At 43.8% G+C, this 16995-nt stretch overlaps 1 protein-coding gene across 8 annotated transcripts in view; it reads right to left on the bottom strand.

Annotated features, from left to right (window-relative positions):
- Positions 1–16995, bottom strand: part of LOC113833667 (urea transporter 2) — a 253969-nt gene that overhangs the window by 33294 nt on the left and 203680 nt on the right. For 6 of the 8 annotated variants that reach the window (XM_035440041.1, XM_035440040.1, XM_027397964.2 and 3 more), the window contains 6 exons: positions 11928–12056; positions 7844–8036; positions 5350–5497; positions 3889–4023; positions 3477–3526; positions 2458–2632 (listed from right to left, as the gene is read on the bottom strand). In XM_035440041.1, the coding sequence (XP_035295932.1) occupies positions 2458–2632; positions 3477–3526; positions 3889–4023; positions 5350–5497; positions 7844–8036; positions 11928–12056 (830 nt within the window). Of the gene's footprint in view, positions 1–2230; positions 2633–3476; positions 3527–3888; positions 4024–5349; positions 5498–7843; positions 8037–11927; positions 12057–16995 lie in introns of those variants that run through there. The other 2 variants (XM_035440043.1, XM_027397971.2) reach the window with 2 other exon arrangements.

The following is a 16995-nucleotide window of genomic DNA, read 5'->3' as shown; positions in this document are numbered from 1 at the left end:
AGCAGATGCCATTGCTCAGGCAAGTTGCCTTGTTCCAAAGAGACTGTCTTCACTGACTCATTCAGCTGTCTGTTACCTCTACACAGTGCTGAGTCTCCCACTGCAGACAGCTAAGGCTCCGTCTGCTTTTCTTCCTGAGGCACACCATCACCATTTCCAGCAGGATAAGGATGCTTCAGCCCCTCATTCACTCCATTGGCCTCATCTCAGCATGTCCCTTTTTATTACCAATAGCTTTGGAATATGCCACTTGTGTTTTCATGGTATGCTCCCTCCTCTTGTAATCAAACCTATTCTCAGAAATGACACCAAGCACCTAAGATGCGAGTGACCGACCATGCTTACGCCATTACTAGCCCAGGGCTGTTTATATTTTAACAGGTTCCAAACCTTTAACCAAAGGGATGGCTGGGAATGCTTGGGTAGCAGCTATGGGAAACACTGGGGACAGGAAGAGGCATAAATTTTTCCTGGAGTCCTTAACATCATGCCTGAGACAATTCCTAAATAGAAGACCAACCCAATCAGGTAACTGCCTCGATATGAAAACTGGTGCTATGAACTTAAATGCTCTTTGGCCATCATCCTTGTCTCAGGTGATGCTATTCAGCTGGCCAGGCAAATCCCCATAAAATAAATTCCTTGAAGGCAGGGATGGGTCTGATTTTCTCCTGGCTTACTGTCAAGCCCTAGTTGAGTAACATATTAAGTTCTGTATTAAAAAAATCTGGGAGAATGAGCAAATATGGTCAGACCACAAGGCAGAATTCTCAGGCTCTGAGCATTGGCAGAAAGTACATGGCCATCAACATGAGAGACCAGCTGGGATGGAATAGGGAGAATGGGATGAAGTTGGGGTTATATAGATTTCAAAGGCAAGAGGAAATAGACAACAAAAGATTATGAACACACATGGCGATTCGATTGCAGCCCCAACCCCCAAAGATTTCATAGATCCCAAACTATGATTTCTGAACCCCCAAGTCTGATGCATCTGCTGAGTTGCAGAGGACCCATGGCTGGTGTTTGACAGGGAAGAAATACCCCAGAGAAAGCAGAAAGACAAATGGTGAAAACTGTGAAGGGGAAGGTAAGTGACTTGGAACAGAGGTCACAGAGATTGGCAGTGGGGTGGAGAAAAGCTTGAGTCAGAGGAAGAAAGAGGGGGAAAGAAAAGCATGCTCACACCAATGATTGGAGCAGAATCTCTGAGGGGAAGAGAGAGGTTGGCTTTGTAGGTCCAAAGGCAGAACAATGAGAAAGGACACTTGCGCTTTAAGTTTATAAACAAAGTGGACATCTAGAAAGGAAGGTTATTTTCAAAGAGAAAAAGGATCATGTTTCTAATTTGCAATAGAGACAGGAAATGAAGAAATGGCATTAGCAGACAACTGGGGATCCAATGTCCACACAAAATGCTATTCGCTTGCTGGGGACAAGACTTTGTGGTCATGTGAAGAGTTGCAGGACCTATCACCTGTGCTCTTTCAGGTCTTATTTGAAGAAGACCTTTGAGGGAGTGTTCTAAGGAGGTAACAAGTGGATACACACAAAGTTTGCAAGACAGGATGATGAGAAAAAGAGCAAAGAATGATCAGAAGTCAATGTTCGAGATTAACGGTGAGCTCAAATGGACAAGCACAAGGACAAGGCACGAGGTGTGTTTGAGTATGGATTCTTGCAAAAAGAAGAGACATGTTATTAAAAATGATAAACAGCCCCAAACATCAATATTTTAGAAGTGAGCATTGGGGAGGGGGAGAGAGAAGGGTTATACAAGCTTTAGTGTCTCAGACTGGGAGAGGTGGGGCACGGGAGGATTAGTTATTAGGCATTTTGTTGTTACATGATGAAGAAATAGGCTTTTATTTCAAGTTCTGGGGGAAAGCTGTCTAACTGCTGGTGGAGGGAAAACTTGAAGGTTCAAGACATATTATTCATATTTCCAGGGCTCCAGTTTTCCATGTTTTGGCCTTTTCATTACTGTGAGAGCCTTCTTCCTTGGAAAACTCCATGTTCCCATCAACCCCAACTCTAAACTAGTGTGCCTTTACTTCTTACCACATGTCCCCACTTGTCTCTACTCCATGTCTGCCTAGGAGCCACTCAGCTAGGCCAATTCTATGCACATCTATTGTTTAGGTGCATCAGCATCATCTCTCAACCCTCCTCTCAAAAGACTAAACAACGGCTTGTTTTATGCCAACAACATGTCAATCAGACTCCTCACTTCCAATTCAAGCAAGGGCATACCAGCTTCCTTTAATGCTGCACCAAGGGTAGTTATAAAGATCTGGGCAGAGCGAGCAAATTGGCCTCAGGGTTAGGGAGGACCAGGTGTGTTTGATTTGATACAGGAGCAAGGAGAGGCAAAGAAAGTGTGCTGAGTTGATTGGCCAGAGTTGAGACTACAGGGGTTCAGGCAAGAGCGTTTCTGCTTGGAGCTGGGCTAGTCACCATTGGGGGGCTTCTCTTCTTCATTGCTTTTCATTGTCAGGAAGTAGATGCGGTTGGCCTCTGGGTAGGTGACTTTGCTGAGTGGGAGCTTGTAGATGCCAGGGTTGTTGCTCGTCAGGAGGAGGAAGGTGAGGGTGGAGAGACAGAAGGCCCAGGTACCTGGTGGCACGCCAACCTGCAAATGGAAACAAGAGATGGAAGAATGTTTCCAGGTGCCTGTGTTGGGCCAGAAATCTGGGAAGAAGGGTATGATAGGAATTGTGGATGGGGAACCCTGATTTCTTCTGTGTGAAGGCATTAGTTAGCGTTCCTGGACTCAAGAGTGTCACAGGAGCTGGTCAAGGAGTTTGAGATGTTGCTGTCTTTGGGCTTAGTCAGAATCGTAATGCTGGGCCTGAATGGTTCTGACTCCCAACCTTAGAGTGCTATTTGTCCATCCCTGTTCTTCACTGCTCCTTCAACATACAAATATAGACACACAGACACACAGAGAGCCATACACAGACACACACAGACATAGACACACACACAGATACACACAGACATACATAGACACACACACAGATACACATAGACACCCAGACACCCAGCGACAGACACACACACCCAGAGACACACAGACACACACAGACAGACACACACAGACAGACATACACAGACATACACACACACACATAGACACACACACAGACACAAGCACAGACACAAACACAGACACAAACAGACAACACAGACACAAACACACATAGAAACAGATACAAACACACACACACACACACACACACACACACACACACGCACGCACACACACACACACACACACACACACCCTAGAACTACATGTGAAAGGTTCTTCTTTGGATGAATCATGGATAAACTTCACACACACACACACACACAGGGTAAGGGACCAAATGATGTTACAGCTACACCATTCCCCAGTCTTCTTCTATAAGACCCCATGTGCATTCTAAGTGGGAGGAAGACCTTAGGCTGGTGCTCAGATAGTCCAGACTTACCACTGCCATCATGTTGGAGAGGGCTGCTCCCATGTATGCACAGAACAGGGCTGTGGAGGAACAAGACCATCAGAGTCAGCTTCCCAGGACCTGTCTCCTTCAGTCACTGCCCTAGCAAAGCAGGATGGCCCAGACCCAGAACCAGCTTTGCTACAGCCTTGGTGTCCTGACACCAGCATTTACCTGACGCTGTTCTTTACTTTGCAGCTATTTCTCCCATGACTATGCATTATCTGAGGCCAGAAGTTAGAGCTTACATTCCCTTGATCTTCTCCTCACTTCATCATGGCTTTTCACAGAGTCCACACTCCATTCTCATCTTGTCTCCACCAATTTTAATAATGAATTAGCAGACATACAATTAAGAGAAGACCAGCCACAGGGCTTGACCGTCACTTTCTTAAAAACCTACCACAGACTAGTGCCAGCAGGTGTGTCTGCCAGGTGAGGGCGTAGAACATGCCTCCGATGGCGATACAGGAAAGGACACAGTTGTAGCTCCAAAGGCCCATGTAGATCGTCTCAAAGGGTGTGGCCACAGTCAGTGCTATGAAAGAAGGTGTGGTATTTCTGGGTAATTTTGGACCACAGAAGAAAGGCCTTCCCATGACTGCTGCCAGGCCTCGAGGTGGCCTCTGTTCTTTCACTCACAACATATCTACTGCTCTGCTTTTTTTTTTTTTTTTTTGGTTTTTCGAGACAGGGTTTCTCTGTGTAGCTTTGGAGCCTATCCTGGCACTCACTCTGGAGATCAGGCTGGCCTCGAACTCACAGAGATCCACCTATCTCTGCCTCTCGAGTGCTGGGATTAAAGGCATGCACCACCAACGCCCAGCTACTGCTCTGCTTTTTAAAAGGGCCTCTGTAAATAGCATGTGATCACAGGAGATCAAACAGTGAGGAAGTCCTGGATTCACACAGTCGTGTGTATAAGTGTGTGTATGTGTGTATGTGTATGTACATACATGTGTGACCCTTGATCTTCTCTCTTAGGTTGTGCCTGTGGCTGAAAGTGGATGTGTGTGTGTGTGTGTGTGTGTGTGTGTGTGTGTGTGTGTGTGTTAATGACATTTGGGATAAGGAGAAGCCTAGGAAAGGACATTAGCACCCTCCTTCAACCCAAGCAACTGCACTGTCAACAATTTCAAATCTGTTTTGGAGGGTTCAGAAAAATTAAGTCTAGACATGCATAGATGGATATAGTGAGAGGCATGTCAGAACCTCAGGGGCAGGTGTGAACAGTAAGTAAATCTGGGACAGGTGTGAACAGTAGGTGACTCTTGATAAAGAGTTAGTGCTCCTTGTATTATTGCTTTGCAGTTTTGATGAATTTAAAATTATTTCAAATTACAGTTCGTTTTGGAAAGTTCTGTTCCCAAAGGTCTTTGCAAAACATTAGAATAATTCAAAAATAGTCCTTTACTCCCAGGGTCCCCTACTCTATTTTCTGACTCTATTGTGGGAAAGAGCATATCCATATATAAATGTGTGTACATACATATACATATGTGTAGGAATACGAAATTACACTTTAGAAATGCCAATCCAATTTTAGGAAATCTTTCCTTTTAGCTTGGCCCAAACTTCCAAGTGCTGGACCACATGTACCCCAGCTTGGGACATCACTGCTCCCCTCCTCCAACTCCCTTAATGCTGGGGTCCATACTCAGGGCCTTTGCATTTCTTCACGTGTTCTGTTACTTCAATCTGCTCCTTTTGGAGGAGGCTCAAGGAAGGGAAAAATAGATCCCCCCAACCCCCGACAGTGTTTAAACTCAAGTGAAGACAAGTCTGGAATGGTTGCTGTGTGCTGAGGAGAAATGGGATGAGGCTACACCTAAAGATCTCCCTACAGAGTGGAGTTCTGTCTTACCTGCCAGCAGCCCCACGATTGACCCTATGGCTGCATGCAAGCAGATGAGTGGTGAGGAGATGAATAGGGCCACCAGGATCACACCACCTGTCCAGGGGTTGTCACAGCCATAGACCTGGCCGACCCCAACAGGGATGGTTTGTAACAGCTGCAAAGTCAACAGAATGCAGGTCACTGGAATGTGGGCAGATAATGCAAAATCCAGGCCTCAGGGTTAAGGCCAGGCCAGTGGGTAATGAAGGGAAACAGAGGATGGCTGTGACCTCCAGCGTGAGAGAGAACAGGGGAAGGCACAAACTGGAACAAATAGTTCCTCACTCCACCACCTGCCAGGCATCCAGTACCCATCGTGCAGTCAGGTGGAGCCCCTAATACAATGCTGGACGTGAATGCTTCTGGGGAACACATGGCTTTGAGAGGAGAAACTTAGAGGGGGCCAGAATGCACTTCCTTCCTAGATTGCCACCAGAGTATAAGGCACCTAGGTATTTCCTATAGACTTCTGGAAAGCCTAGCAATGTTCTGGAAATATTGTAAATATTCTAGGCTGTTCTCATAGATGATTTGATAAATGACCAGTGTAAGACACTATTGACTTGTTCTTTTTGAGCTCACTTGGCCTAGTTAAGGACCTTCCAGCTTTAAAATTCTATAGCTCTAGGGTGCCAGAGAGATGGCTCAGCAGAGCAATTATTGCCCCAAGCTGAGGACACATGTCCTGCCTGGGAGCAAGGGATGGTGGTTCAAAGTTATGAGTCTACAACATGTGTCTGGGTATTAAGCTAGGTGCTAGTTGCAGGTTGACCTTGGACAACTGCCTTTGTGCCTTAGTTTCCTCATTTGTAAATTGGGAGTAATGGTAGTATGCTTACAGGGTGAAATGAGTTAATATAATACGGGTGTAGGATAGTGTGATACATAACCATAACCAGTTGCTTTTATACAACACTAAAGTATACGTGACACAAAAGTACTGGCTGGTGGCTGTTTCTATGTTGTTAAAACAAGGCTAAGACTCTATACTTCTATATACTTTTAGAATCCTATGGTAGATTTCTATTATGCTCCTATATTCTTATGTGTAGAGATAAGGAGAGTCAATGGACATGCACATCTGTAAACAGGTTATAAGCAAAATTCTCAACTCTGGCTCTACTGGCATCCCAGATTATGTAATTCTTTGCTGGGAGAGGGGCAGCTGTTCTGTTCACTGTAGGATATTTAATAGCATCCCTGGGTTCTACTCACTAGATACTAGTCTACTATCATTGTGTGTGTGTGTGTGTGTGTGTGTGTGTGTGTGTGTGTGTGTGTGTATGCGCGCGCGCGCGCGCACACACACACACACACACACACACACACAAACGCGCATGCACATAATAGTTATGAGTGTGGGCATGTGTGTGCCACAACACATGTGTGAAGGTCAGAGGAAAGCAAGCCTTGGAAGTTGGTCATTTCCTCCCAGCACATGTTCTGAAGGTTGAACTCATATGAACTTATATTATAATGCATACATGCAAACATTTTCACCTGCCAAGTCATCTCACTGGTCTAGCATTTACTTCTTAATCTCTCTCTCCCACCTTCTCCCCTTCTTCCCTTCCTGTCTTTCTTCCTCTTTTTAAAGACACATATTCCAGGCTGGCCTCAAAGTTGCTATGTAGATGAGGATGACCTAGTCATTTTGCCTCTATCTTCCAGGTGTTGGATTACAATCATTGCCTCCACACTCGATTTATATGGTGTTGAGGATTTAACTTACATGTGCTAATCATGCACTCTACAAACTGAGCCACATCCTAACCACTGCTCATGCTTGACAATAAAAAATACTTCCAGACATTGACTGAAGTTTCTGAGGAGTAAAATTACCCTTTGCTGGAGAACCATTGATAAAGAGACTATGTTAAAGAAATCTATCCTGTCTTCTATAGATAATAAGTAATTAAATACTATTTTAAAGTGTATTAGTCTCCTGCTGCCTCATCAAATTAACATCTAATATAATGTTTTTCATTCAGCCAAGCTACCTTGCATTGTCAGCTTCACACAGTTCTCTTTTCTTGTGTAGAATGTAGGTCTCATGATTAGCTTCTTTCAGCTATATGGTCAGAATCTGAAAGTTTCAGGCCTGACTTAGATGTCCAGTAGAGACTTGTTGGATGTATGGATGTGGCTGCAAGCCTTCCAGGGTCTATTCTGAGGCCATCATCTGGTCTCTTTTTCTTCTCTTTATTTTTTAATTGAGGCAGGTTCTCTTTATATAGTCCTGACTGGCCTGGAGAGCCCTATGTAGACCACTTCTCAAAATCCTAGAGACCCACCTGCCTCTGCCTCCTCTGAATGCTGGAATTAAAAGTATGCATCACCACTACCAGCCCCATCTGCTTTTTCTATTGAAGGATGGAACCTGGCTAACACATAAGCTGGTAAGTGAAAGGGTCTGTGGTAGCTTCCAGGCTTCTTGACTCTTTGACATTGGGTAACTTACCAAAGGCATCTCAATCTCTGTCCATGTGATGTTGGGAGCTGAAGACACAGGCTCCACAAGTGTCGTGGGGAAGAAGAGGTTGTAGTGGCCTGTAGCTGCCAGGTACAGTGTTAAGGCAATATTGAAGGGCAATGTGAAGACTGGCACATCCCACTTGGTGAAGATGCTACTCAAGGCACTAGAAATAATTGGGCTGTAGAAGGAAGAGAGAAAGCGTTAATCACCATGACTACCAGTAAGCCAATCTGTCTTATTCTGGCAATTGGATCATCTACCATCCCTGTCTTCATGTTTCCCTTGGGATTCCAGTGGTTCACTTAGCTAGGACTGGGAATAAGATTCTCAGTCTGAGAAAGCAAAGTAAAAACTCAATACTTTGAATGGAATACCTTATGAAATGGTTTAAATAGTCTTTGTTTCTTCAACTGAGAAAACCAAACAAAACATGACCTCTATAAAATGTCATTACTGCCTTTGGCTCATCCAGATGTGTGGCAGCTGTTGCCTGGAGTTGTGACAGCATTTTTAGGTTCTGACCTTTTAGATGGATGATAGATAGCATGACATGTAGGCAATGAACAGGATTGGACTCTGGGAACCTCTCTGGGGACTGCTAGACAAAACAAACTCTTCACTTGTTTACATACTCTGCCATCTTCATCTTTGGCCTATTCCTGGGAAAGAGCATGCATCCTGAACCCAGATGGAGCTGAATGCAAATCTGGGCTCTTATAATGTAGAGGCTAAGTGAGCAATACTAGGAAATGACTCTCTCCCAACTTCAGCTTTCCCTGGAAGGGATTAGCCACTCCTGATAACCCCATATATCTCTCACACTCAGGGGCAACCAAAGAAGACAGAAACCTCCATCACCTGGTTGCATGGTCTGTCTTTAATTAGTGGCCAGGGATCTCACATGGGCATTCAGGCCTGTCTGAATTAACTCTAACACACGGAGAGCTAATTCATGTTTTCTCTTTGAATTCTTACTGTCTGCATCTATTTCTGTCTGGGTCAACCACAGGGTTTTATTTACTTCATAAAAAAAGTGATGAGATGAGAAATATTTCATTTTCTAGACCATAAAAACCCCACACCCTGCCAGCTTTGTTCCCACATTGCCTCTCTCCTCCTACATGTGATGGAAGTGTCCCCACTCCTTTATCAGATTAGCTCTTTCCCCTGTTCTTTGGTTTGGATTCTTCTCAAGGGCTTTATTTTTGTCATACATTCTCTAGCATAGATCCCCCTTCCTCCAGACCATTCCTGTAAAGCTATGCTAGGTACACTTCAGTGGTATCTACTTCCAAATACATTCTCTGTTTAACTCGGTACGCACCCCTTCCTGGGTCTGCTGTTTCACAGTAGTGCTCCTCAGAAGGGCTGGCTCTCTGTCATCCCAACCACTCTGCTTCTATCATTCCTGAACCCCATCCAGTCAGGTATGTGTTCTCAATTACAGCACAAAAATGGCTCTTGTGGAGTTCACCAAATGACATCTCACTTGGCGAGTTCACAGTCACTCCCTTCCTCTTAATTTGAAGTTGGAATCTCACACTGTATGGAAACACTTTCTGTGTGGGCTACCACGACATTCAGCTTTCTTAGATTACTCCCTGCTTATTCCTTCTTAAGTTCCCTTCCATGACATCCCCTCTTGTCTGCCAGACATCCAATTATTGAAAGATTCCCTGGTTCTGACTTGGATCCTTTCTCTCTTCCATGTTTCCTTTTGGATGATATTCTTTAGTCTCCTCAATGAAACACCCTCTGTGTGCTTCTGCCTTTCAAATTTGATTTGTATGTCTAGTTGGTGTGTCAACCCCTCTGCTTGGAAGTCTAACACTGTGTCTAGGAAGATGTTTTGTTGGCGTCTGTCTCTCTGTTCTGCTCTTAGACTTCTTCATAACCCACATTCACAAGCAAACTACAATAGTGTATTGAATATCCCACCCCCAATTTCTTCTTATCACCATCTTCTTTCTTAGAAAGTCTTGTTGCCTTTGTCTTCCTCAAAGAAACTGGGAACTCAGTCTCTACCACTGACATTCATGGATCCCACTCTAGTCCGAGCACTCCTGTCTCTGTGGCTCTTGTTAGTAAATTTTTATTATGATTATGCAACTACTCTTGCTCCATCTAAATCCATTCCCCATTTTGTAGACAGTGGAGCTTATTTAGTTTTGAGTTTACATCGTTGCTGTAATTCACACCTTGTAACTATATTCCATTTTCACCACAGCTATCATTAAAAACCGGAATATTTATTGGATGCATATAGTTCTAGGGACCCATGGACCCATGTTATCTGCTTAACTTTCACATACCACCACATCTCCATCACTCTTAGGGCCTCTGCCTCTCTGGTTTTGCCTCTATTTCTTGGACACACCCCTTTCTTCATTTGGAATCTTTTATCTGAGGCATCCTTCACCCAGACCTTTACTTGGCACCTGCCTTCCTGTCATGTAAGTGGCAACTCAAATTCCCCATCTGCAATGTGTCTTTCCATGGCCACCCATGTGTGGAGTCACCCTCACATTTCTCAAAGCACTAAACACGTCGTGAAGGAACTTTTATTTACTAGTTTATAAGTTTGCCTCCTGTAAACTAGTTAATAAAGTAAAAACATAAACCCAAGAGAGTAGAGATTCCTCCTTGTCCACACTTGTCAACAGTCTCCGTGCTCAGTGAATAGTCTCAGTCACTCAGATTTTTTTAAAATATTGAATGAATCTTGAAAGTACAATACCTAGGCTAAATGGACTGAATTTCATGGGTTCCATGAATGGATTAATGAATGCACCAGAGTAAAAGGTAGTTCAGAATCCCACCCAGAGCAGGAGTCAGTGTTTCTGCCTTTTAATTTGGGAAATGGGGGTGGGGGGCATTGAAGTTTAAGCTGCCACCCAGTGCCAGATGGCAGAGGGGCTGTGTTGAGGGGTTGAATCTATGTAGTTAGAAAACAAATGCATGCAAATGAGGTTGAGTTCCGCTCCTGACTGGGGGACATGTGGGGAGCATTAAGGAAATCCCCCCAAGAAATGACCATTTTATCTTTTCTCCCAATGTATCAAGGAAGATAGAAACCCCAAGAAGAAACATAAATTGCCCAGAATGCCTAATGCAGTAATTTATTTGCAAGCACCACTAAAAAGCAATGAAACAGTACTTAAGCTAAATTGAACTAACTGGTTTTAGTAACTCCAGACTTTGAAACCTAAGAAAGACATTTACTTCTTGGAGATGTTAAAAATAAATCACCATGTCTGATTTATTGCTGAGAACAGGAATAAATCACCATGTCTGAGAGGAGCTGAGAGCAGGGTGGTATAGATGTGTGATGTGAAAAGTTGGAGACACAGGTTCGTATAACAGCAGGCATACTATTGGGATGTTTGTACATTTTACTGACCCTCTCCAAATTCAAATGAAATTAAGATCATATGTGTGAATGGCTAAGTACACTCTGCATTCAGTGAATATTTGTTCCTAGCTCTCTTCCCTCTCGAGGAAGCTCTCAACTGGAAGCTCTAGTTCAAAGAGTCTGCTTTGCATACAGGAAAGCCTCTGATTCTATCTGAGTGTGTTTTCAGATCTGGAGGCTTAGTTAGACCACACAGTGGATGATCCCCATGCAGCCTGGAGTTTAGTATTGCAGATTTTAGATTCAGAAAGTCAACCTCAAAAATTCTCACTGTATGACCCGGAATGAGTTACTTACTTTCTCTATGCCTTCTGTAAGTCTTCTCTTCTGCAGGTTGGGAACAAATATAACTCCACCTTGCTCAGCACTGTGCCTGGCACTTACAAACTATTCAATAAATGTCAGCCTTTATTATTTATGAAGAAAGATTAACCACTCTATAAAACATGTGGCCTTTTACTGTGCTACAGGGTCTCTGGTAATCCATATCTCCACTTAACCCTGTAGTACTGCACCTGAAGTCATGAACTTTGGGATTCTCATGGTGCCTTGCTAGACAAAATCATCTGTTCATTGAGACACTGGGCTACACAAGAGTGCATGTCACATCCCTACTGCATAGGCATCTCTGTGAGCAGAAACAGAAAGGTGCCTCACCAGGCCATGGAGGTGAAGGTCACAGGAAATAGAAGCCACCAGTAGTAGTCTAACTTCTCCGAGAACACGGCCATCAGCAGTCCCACCAGCATCCCATTGTAGCCATGGAGTCCAGAGGCGATGGCTGACCTGGGTTTTGTGGAAGTTATTTGCATTAGCATTTGGTGATGGGTGTTGAGTTTTCATGTCTTGGATTCTGGAATCTGTGTAACTTAGACAATCCCTTTAACAACAGAGGAAGAGTGAGGCTCCCAGGTAAGATGGTGGACTAGAAGTGTATATGGCCCAGTGACGGGAGGGGTGTGAGGGTAAAGTAGAAAAGTAAAACATTTCCAAAGAAAAAGAGAGGAAAGTGTCAAGATGGCTGAGGTTAAGTTGTGGTTATTTTTTTAAAAAATATTTATTCATTATGTTTGCAGTATTTTGCCTGCATATATGCCTGCATGCTATAAGAGGGCACCAGATCTCATTATAGATTGTTGGGAGCCACCATGTGGTTGCTGGGAATTGAACTCAGGACCTCTGGAAAAGCAGTCAATGCTCTTAACCTCTGAGCCACCTCTCCAGCCCAAGTTGTGGTTTTTGCTGACAATGACTTCTCTGGCAGGACAGGGTCAGCAGTAGAGGAACTTTTCTGGCTCAGGGCCTGTACTGAATGCCTTCTTGAGAGGGAACCTGTTTTTTTTTTTTTTCCAACAGAGTTATCTGGGGTGGAGGTGGGGGACTTGGAGGTGTCTATAAACAGAAGGAATCACAAGTCAGAGAGACAGAACTGAATCTGTCCTAGCCCCGGTCTATGAGACAGTTGTGTAGGAAGGGGTTGACACTAACCCGCCAAAGGGATGGTCAGCTGGACTCTCCTGAAAGGCAGTGGCATGTTTAGGGGAAGGGGTTCACCAACCATGTTGTCTGGGAGCAGACCTCACTGACTGAGGATAATCCTGGACCTTGAGTCTCAGGTTGGCAGGTTGCCACTCTGCCACCTGTGTGGCTTACTGCCACAGAGTAGGGTCTGAGCATTGTGAAATTCCAACATACTGTTTGCATTCCATAGTCTCACCTCTCTAGCAAGGTTAGCAGGCTTTGAAAGTAAGAAGGTAGGTCTGCTCCTATAGATACCAAGACTGCAGTTGCTTCCTTTATTTTCAACATACAAGGAGACACCCTCCAGCTAGAACATTAGCTAGCCCAAGGGTTATAAACTGCGGACTCCCAGAGCTTGTGCAATCCTCAGACTACATACCTCATTTTGGCTAGTAGAGGTACAGAAGCAAGGGAAACTTGTAAAATGAAGACAGGTCCAGCAAACATTACATGGGATTTGCACCACACAGGCTCAGCAGCAGTATAAATCATAGTAAATGAAAGTGTTGAAACTCAACCAACTCTTCTTTCTACCCCTGCATATACACAGTAGTCTCTAATCTTCAAAGACAAAGAAGAAAGTCATCCTAGACCTAGTAGTCTAGGTGATCCTAAAAAGCAAAGGAGACCCTAACCACACAATAAAGTAAATGGTTTCACTTCAACATCAGCAAGAGGAATGAACAGCGGTGGGAGAGGGGAGATAACCCAGAGAGGTTCTGTTGGCTGTGTAATTGCCCAATAGTTATTGAGTGAGCTTTTCTGTTTTATTTGGATTATTTGGAAAATCTTTTCATTTATTCTTTTTTCTTTCCATTTCTGTCTACTTATTCCACCTCAATAGTTATCATTCTGTCTTTTGTTCTACCTCCCTGTGCTGTGTATGAACACACATGTGGCACAGTGTGCGTGTGGAGGTCTGAGGACAACTTTTGGGAGTCACTTTCTCTTTCCACTGTGGGTTTCATGGGATCTGGCTCAGGTCATCAGACTTACATGCCAAGATCTCTTACCCCCTGACCCATGTCATGTCCTGCTTTCTACTTTCATGTATGTGGTATGTACATATACCAAATACACATATCATGCCAGCATCTGATTGTGGACTGTGATGGAGTTTTTAGAAGGGCAGACACAGGCATATATGTAGGATACAGGGCCTTGAGTCTATGATGAAGAACATGATACCCACATGTTTCTAAGGAAGCTTGGACCATTCTTAGATGATATGATGGAATATAGAATCATGAAAATGAACTTCCTGTCCTGAAAGATTTATTGTCCCAAGAAAGAAGACTCAGTGATAAAACAAAGAACATTCAGTATAGTATTTGGATATGTTGTGTGGTTGTTTAGAGAGAAAGGGTTCAAAGTCCCTGTAGACTAGCTAGGGAAGCCATCCAGGAGGAGGAAGATTTGGAGGAATGGTGGGAGTAGACAGAGAAATTAGAGTCATTAGGAATTACTGGGGCAAGTGTGAAGCAAACTGGGGACAAGTGTGATGCTAAGCAAACACTTGGTAGGAGGAGAGGTATTAGATAAGGCTTTAGAAGTCACGTTGAGGGCTTGGATTTTTATTTGATGTTCATTTGTTTGATTCCCAGTCGTAGTATTTTTGAGAATGAAGTGAGCCCGGTGTGTACCTCCTCTGCTGTAATCTATGAAATGACCCTTGGAACAGCTCTGAATTTTACCGTTGGATTATTGTTGAGAGAAAAATCTGGGAATATGACTGGGACTTGGGCTCATTAACCATAAGCCATAGATTTTCATAGGCAATAGTGATGGTGTTAAGCTGGACATGCTTATCTGAAGTTATACAGTGAGAAAAGCAATGGGATGAAAGGCCTCAGGGTCAGTTTCAATGAATTTTGGTAAAACAGTGTCTTAGAGTTTCTACTGCTGTGATGAAACACCATGGCCAAAAAGCAAGTTGGGGAGGAAAAGGATTATTTGGTGTACACTTCCACATCACAGTACAACATCAAAGGAAGTTAGGACAGGTACTTAAACACGGCAGGAACCTGGAGGCAGGAGAAGATGCAGAGACCATGGAGGGGTGCTGTTTACTGACTTGTAAGCATGGCTTGCTCAGCCTGCTTTCTGATAGAACCCAGAATCACCAGCCCAGGGATGGCCCCACCCACAATGGGCCAGGCCCTCCCCATCAAACACTAATTAGGAAAACAACTTACAGGCCTGCTACAACTTGATCTTATGGAGGCATTCTCCATTGACTTTAGCTTAAGTCAAGTTGACATAAAACCAACCAGCACAAGCAGTAAGGCAGAAGTTCTATGCCAGCTGCCCATACAGTGGTAATACATTGGAAAGAGGATTGAGGCCCACTGACTGAAGCAGACACCCAACCTTAATAGGAGTGTATTACTGAGTAGCTCACCAGACTCACACACTCAAGAATAGAACATCTAGGGTCCTCACTGCTTTTAGGATTGGAGTGGTCCTTCAAGGCTGCTTGGAGGCATGGGGACAGCTGTTTGGAGGCAAAGTGACTGATGCATTTGCCTCAGTGGACTGTTGGATGTTAGCTGGGTCTAGTGGAAGCATGTTGTACATCATGGCTTAATGCACTCTGGTCACTGCTGTTCTGGGTTTTACTCCTAAGCCTAGGGCCACACTGTGTGGGTGTAATGACAACAGCAGCATGGATATCAGCCTAAGGGAACTATAGCCTGTGTCCTATCAGCCCTGCATAGTAACCTACATGCGTCTGTCCTTCCTTTGTCCCTCAATTATAAAATACAGACTCTGTTTTATTCACTGGCTGTTTCTGGGTGTGATGATGAGAGTCACAAACACCCAGGAATGCTGGTAAAAATTGTTCTTTAGAAATCCACTGTAAAGAAATCTATTTTACAGTATGATCTAATTCTCCTACTACATATAACAAAAATTTCAGAAAGTATTTACTTCTACTCTGCATTAATTACTTTATTGAGTTATTTAATCAAAAATTTTTACCGATGGCTCCTGATCTGTGCCCTCAAATTGAAAAGTATCAGATACAGGATAATTGAGTATTTGTGTTTCAGATTTCTTAAATCATAAGAAGTTCCTGGGAGACTGAAATGTCTCTTCCCAAAATGGAGTAAATGTGCACCAAAATCCCGTGCACAAAAGGCTCATAGTTAAATTATTTGTGATAGACTAAACATTTCAAGACATGTTCTAGCAAGAGCAAGAAAGGATTAAAGAGATGTGGGGAGACAGTCACAGGTCACAGTGAATATGGTGCTGTTGTGATGGACGCAGGCACATCAGGGGTGTCCTCTGTGATGAATATGCTATTTCTTGGTCCACAAATTCCTTGCACAGGTCTTAACAAATCTGAACAGACTAATGCTTCCTATAAGTTGTATGCCTAACTTGGATGAAAATAAACCATATGTATTCAAACAATCAATCTAAATGTATAAAAATATGTGCTTAGCACACAGTAAATGCTCAGTAAAAACTAGCTGTTGAAGCAGGAAGATTGTCTTTCATCAGATCCATTGAATGAGAATATTTATAAGGGGTCGGGGAGCAGATGGGGCTGAAGTGTATTTCTTCAAGTCACGCCCCAGGTGGTTCTGAACACCAGGAAAGTTTGGGGGCATGCTGGAGCAACACATAACGAAGTCTGAAGAGAACCAAGTTCTACAAAATGCTTTCTGTTAGTGTTACTTGGCTTCCCACCAGCCAGTCTGCCTCCATGCCCTTCTCTGTGTTCCCTTCCTACTGCTTCTGTTTTTCCAGATCCTTGATGCCTCTCCCATATTATCCTCCCTTTCTCCTCTCATCCCCCATCCCCCAAAACAATACTTGGAGATGTCTGTCTTCTTTGAGTTCTCCATTATATGCTATCTTGTTATTACCTATTAAGCTTGCCTCCTAAACCTCCCTGAGAGACAACAGCTCCTCAAGTATTCTTTCATATCTCCTTCAGAAGGAGGATTTCCAGAAGGCTCCATAGCCAAACTCAACATGATGCTATTGCTATCCTGGGCTAGGGCAGTGTAATTCCCTAGCAATCTCCAGTGACCTGCTCAAAGCTGACACTAGAGCAGCTGCCAGGGTTGTTTGTCTGTCAATTTTAAGCAAGTTAAACTTTCCTGAGAAGAAGGAACTATACTTGAGAAAATGCCTCCCTAAGATTGGGCTGTAGGCAGGCCTGTAGTGTTCGGCTCACTGGAGGCCCTGC

This window comes from Cricetulus griseus, chromosome 2 (assembly GCF_003668045.3).
Source record: "Cricetulus griseus strain 17A/GY chromosome 2, alternate assembly CriGri-PICRH-1.0, whole genome shotgun sequence".
Classification (NCBI taxonomy): Eukaryota; Metazoa; Chordata; class Mammalia; order Rodentia; family Cricetidae; genus Cricetulus; species Cricetulus griseus.
This window is presented reverse-complemented; position numbering and strand designations above follow the sequence as displayed.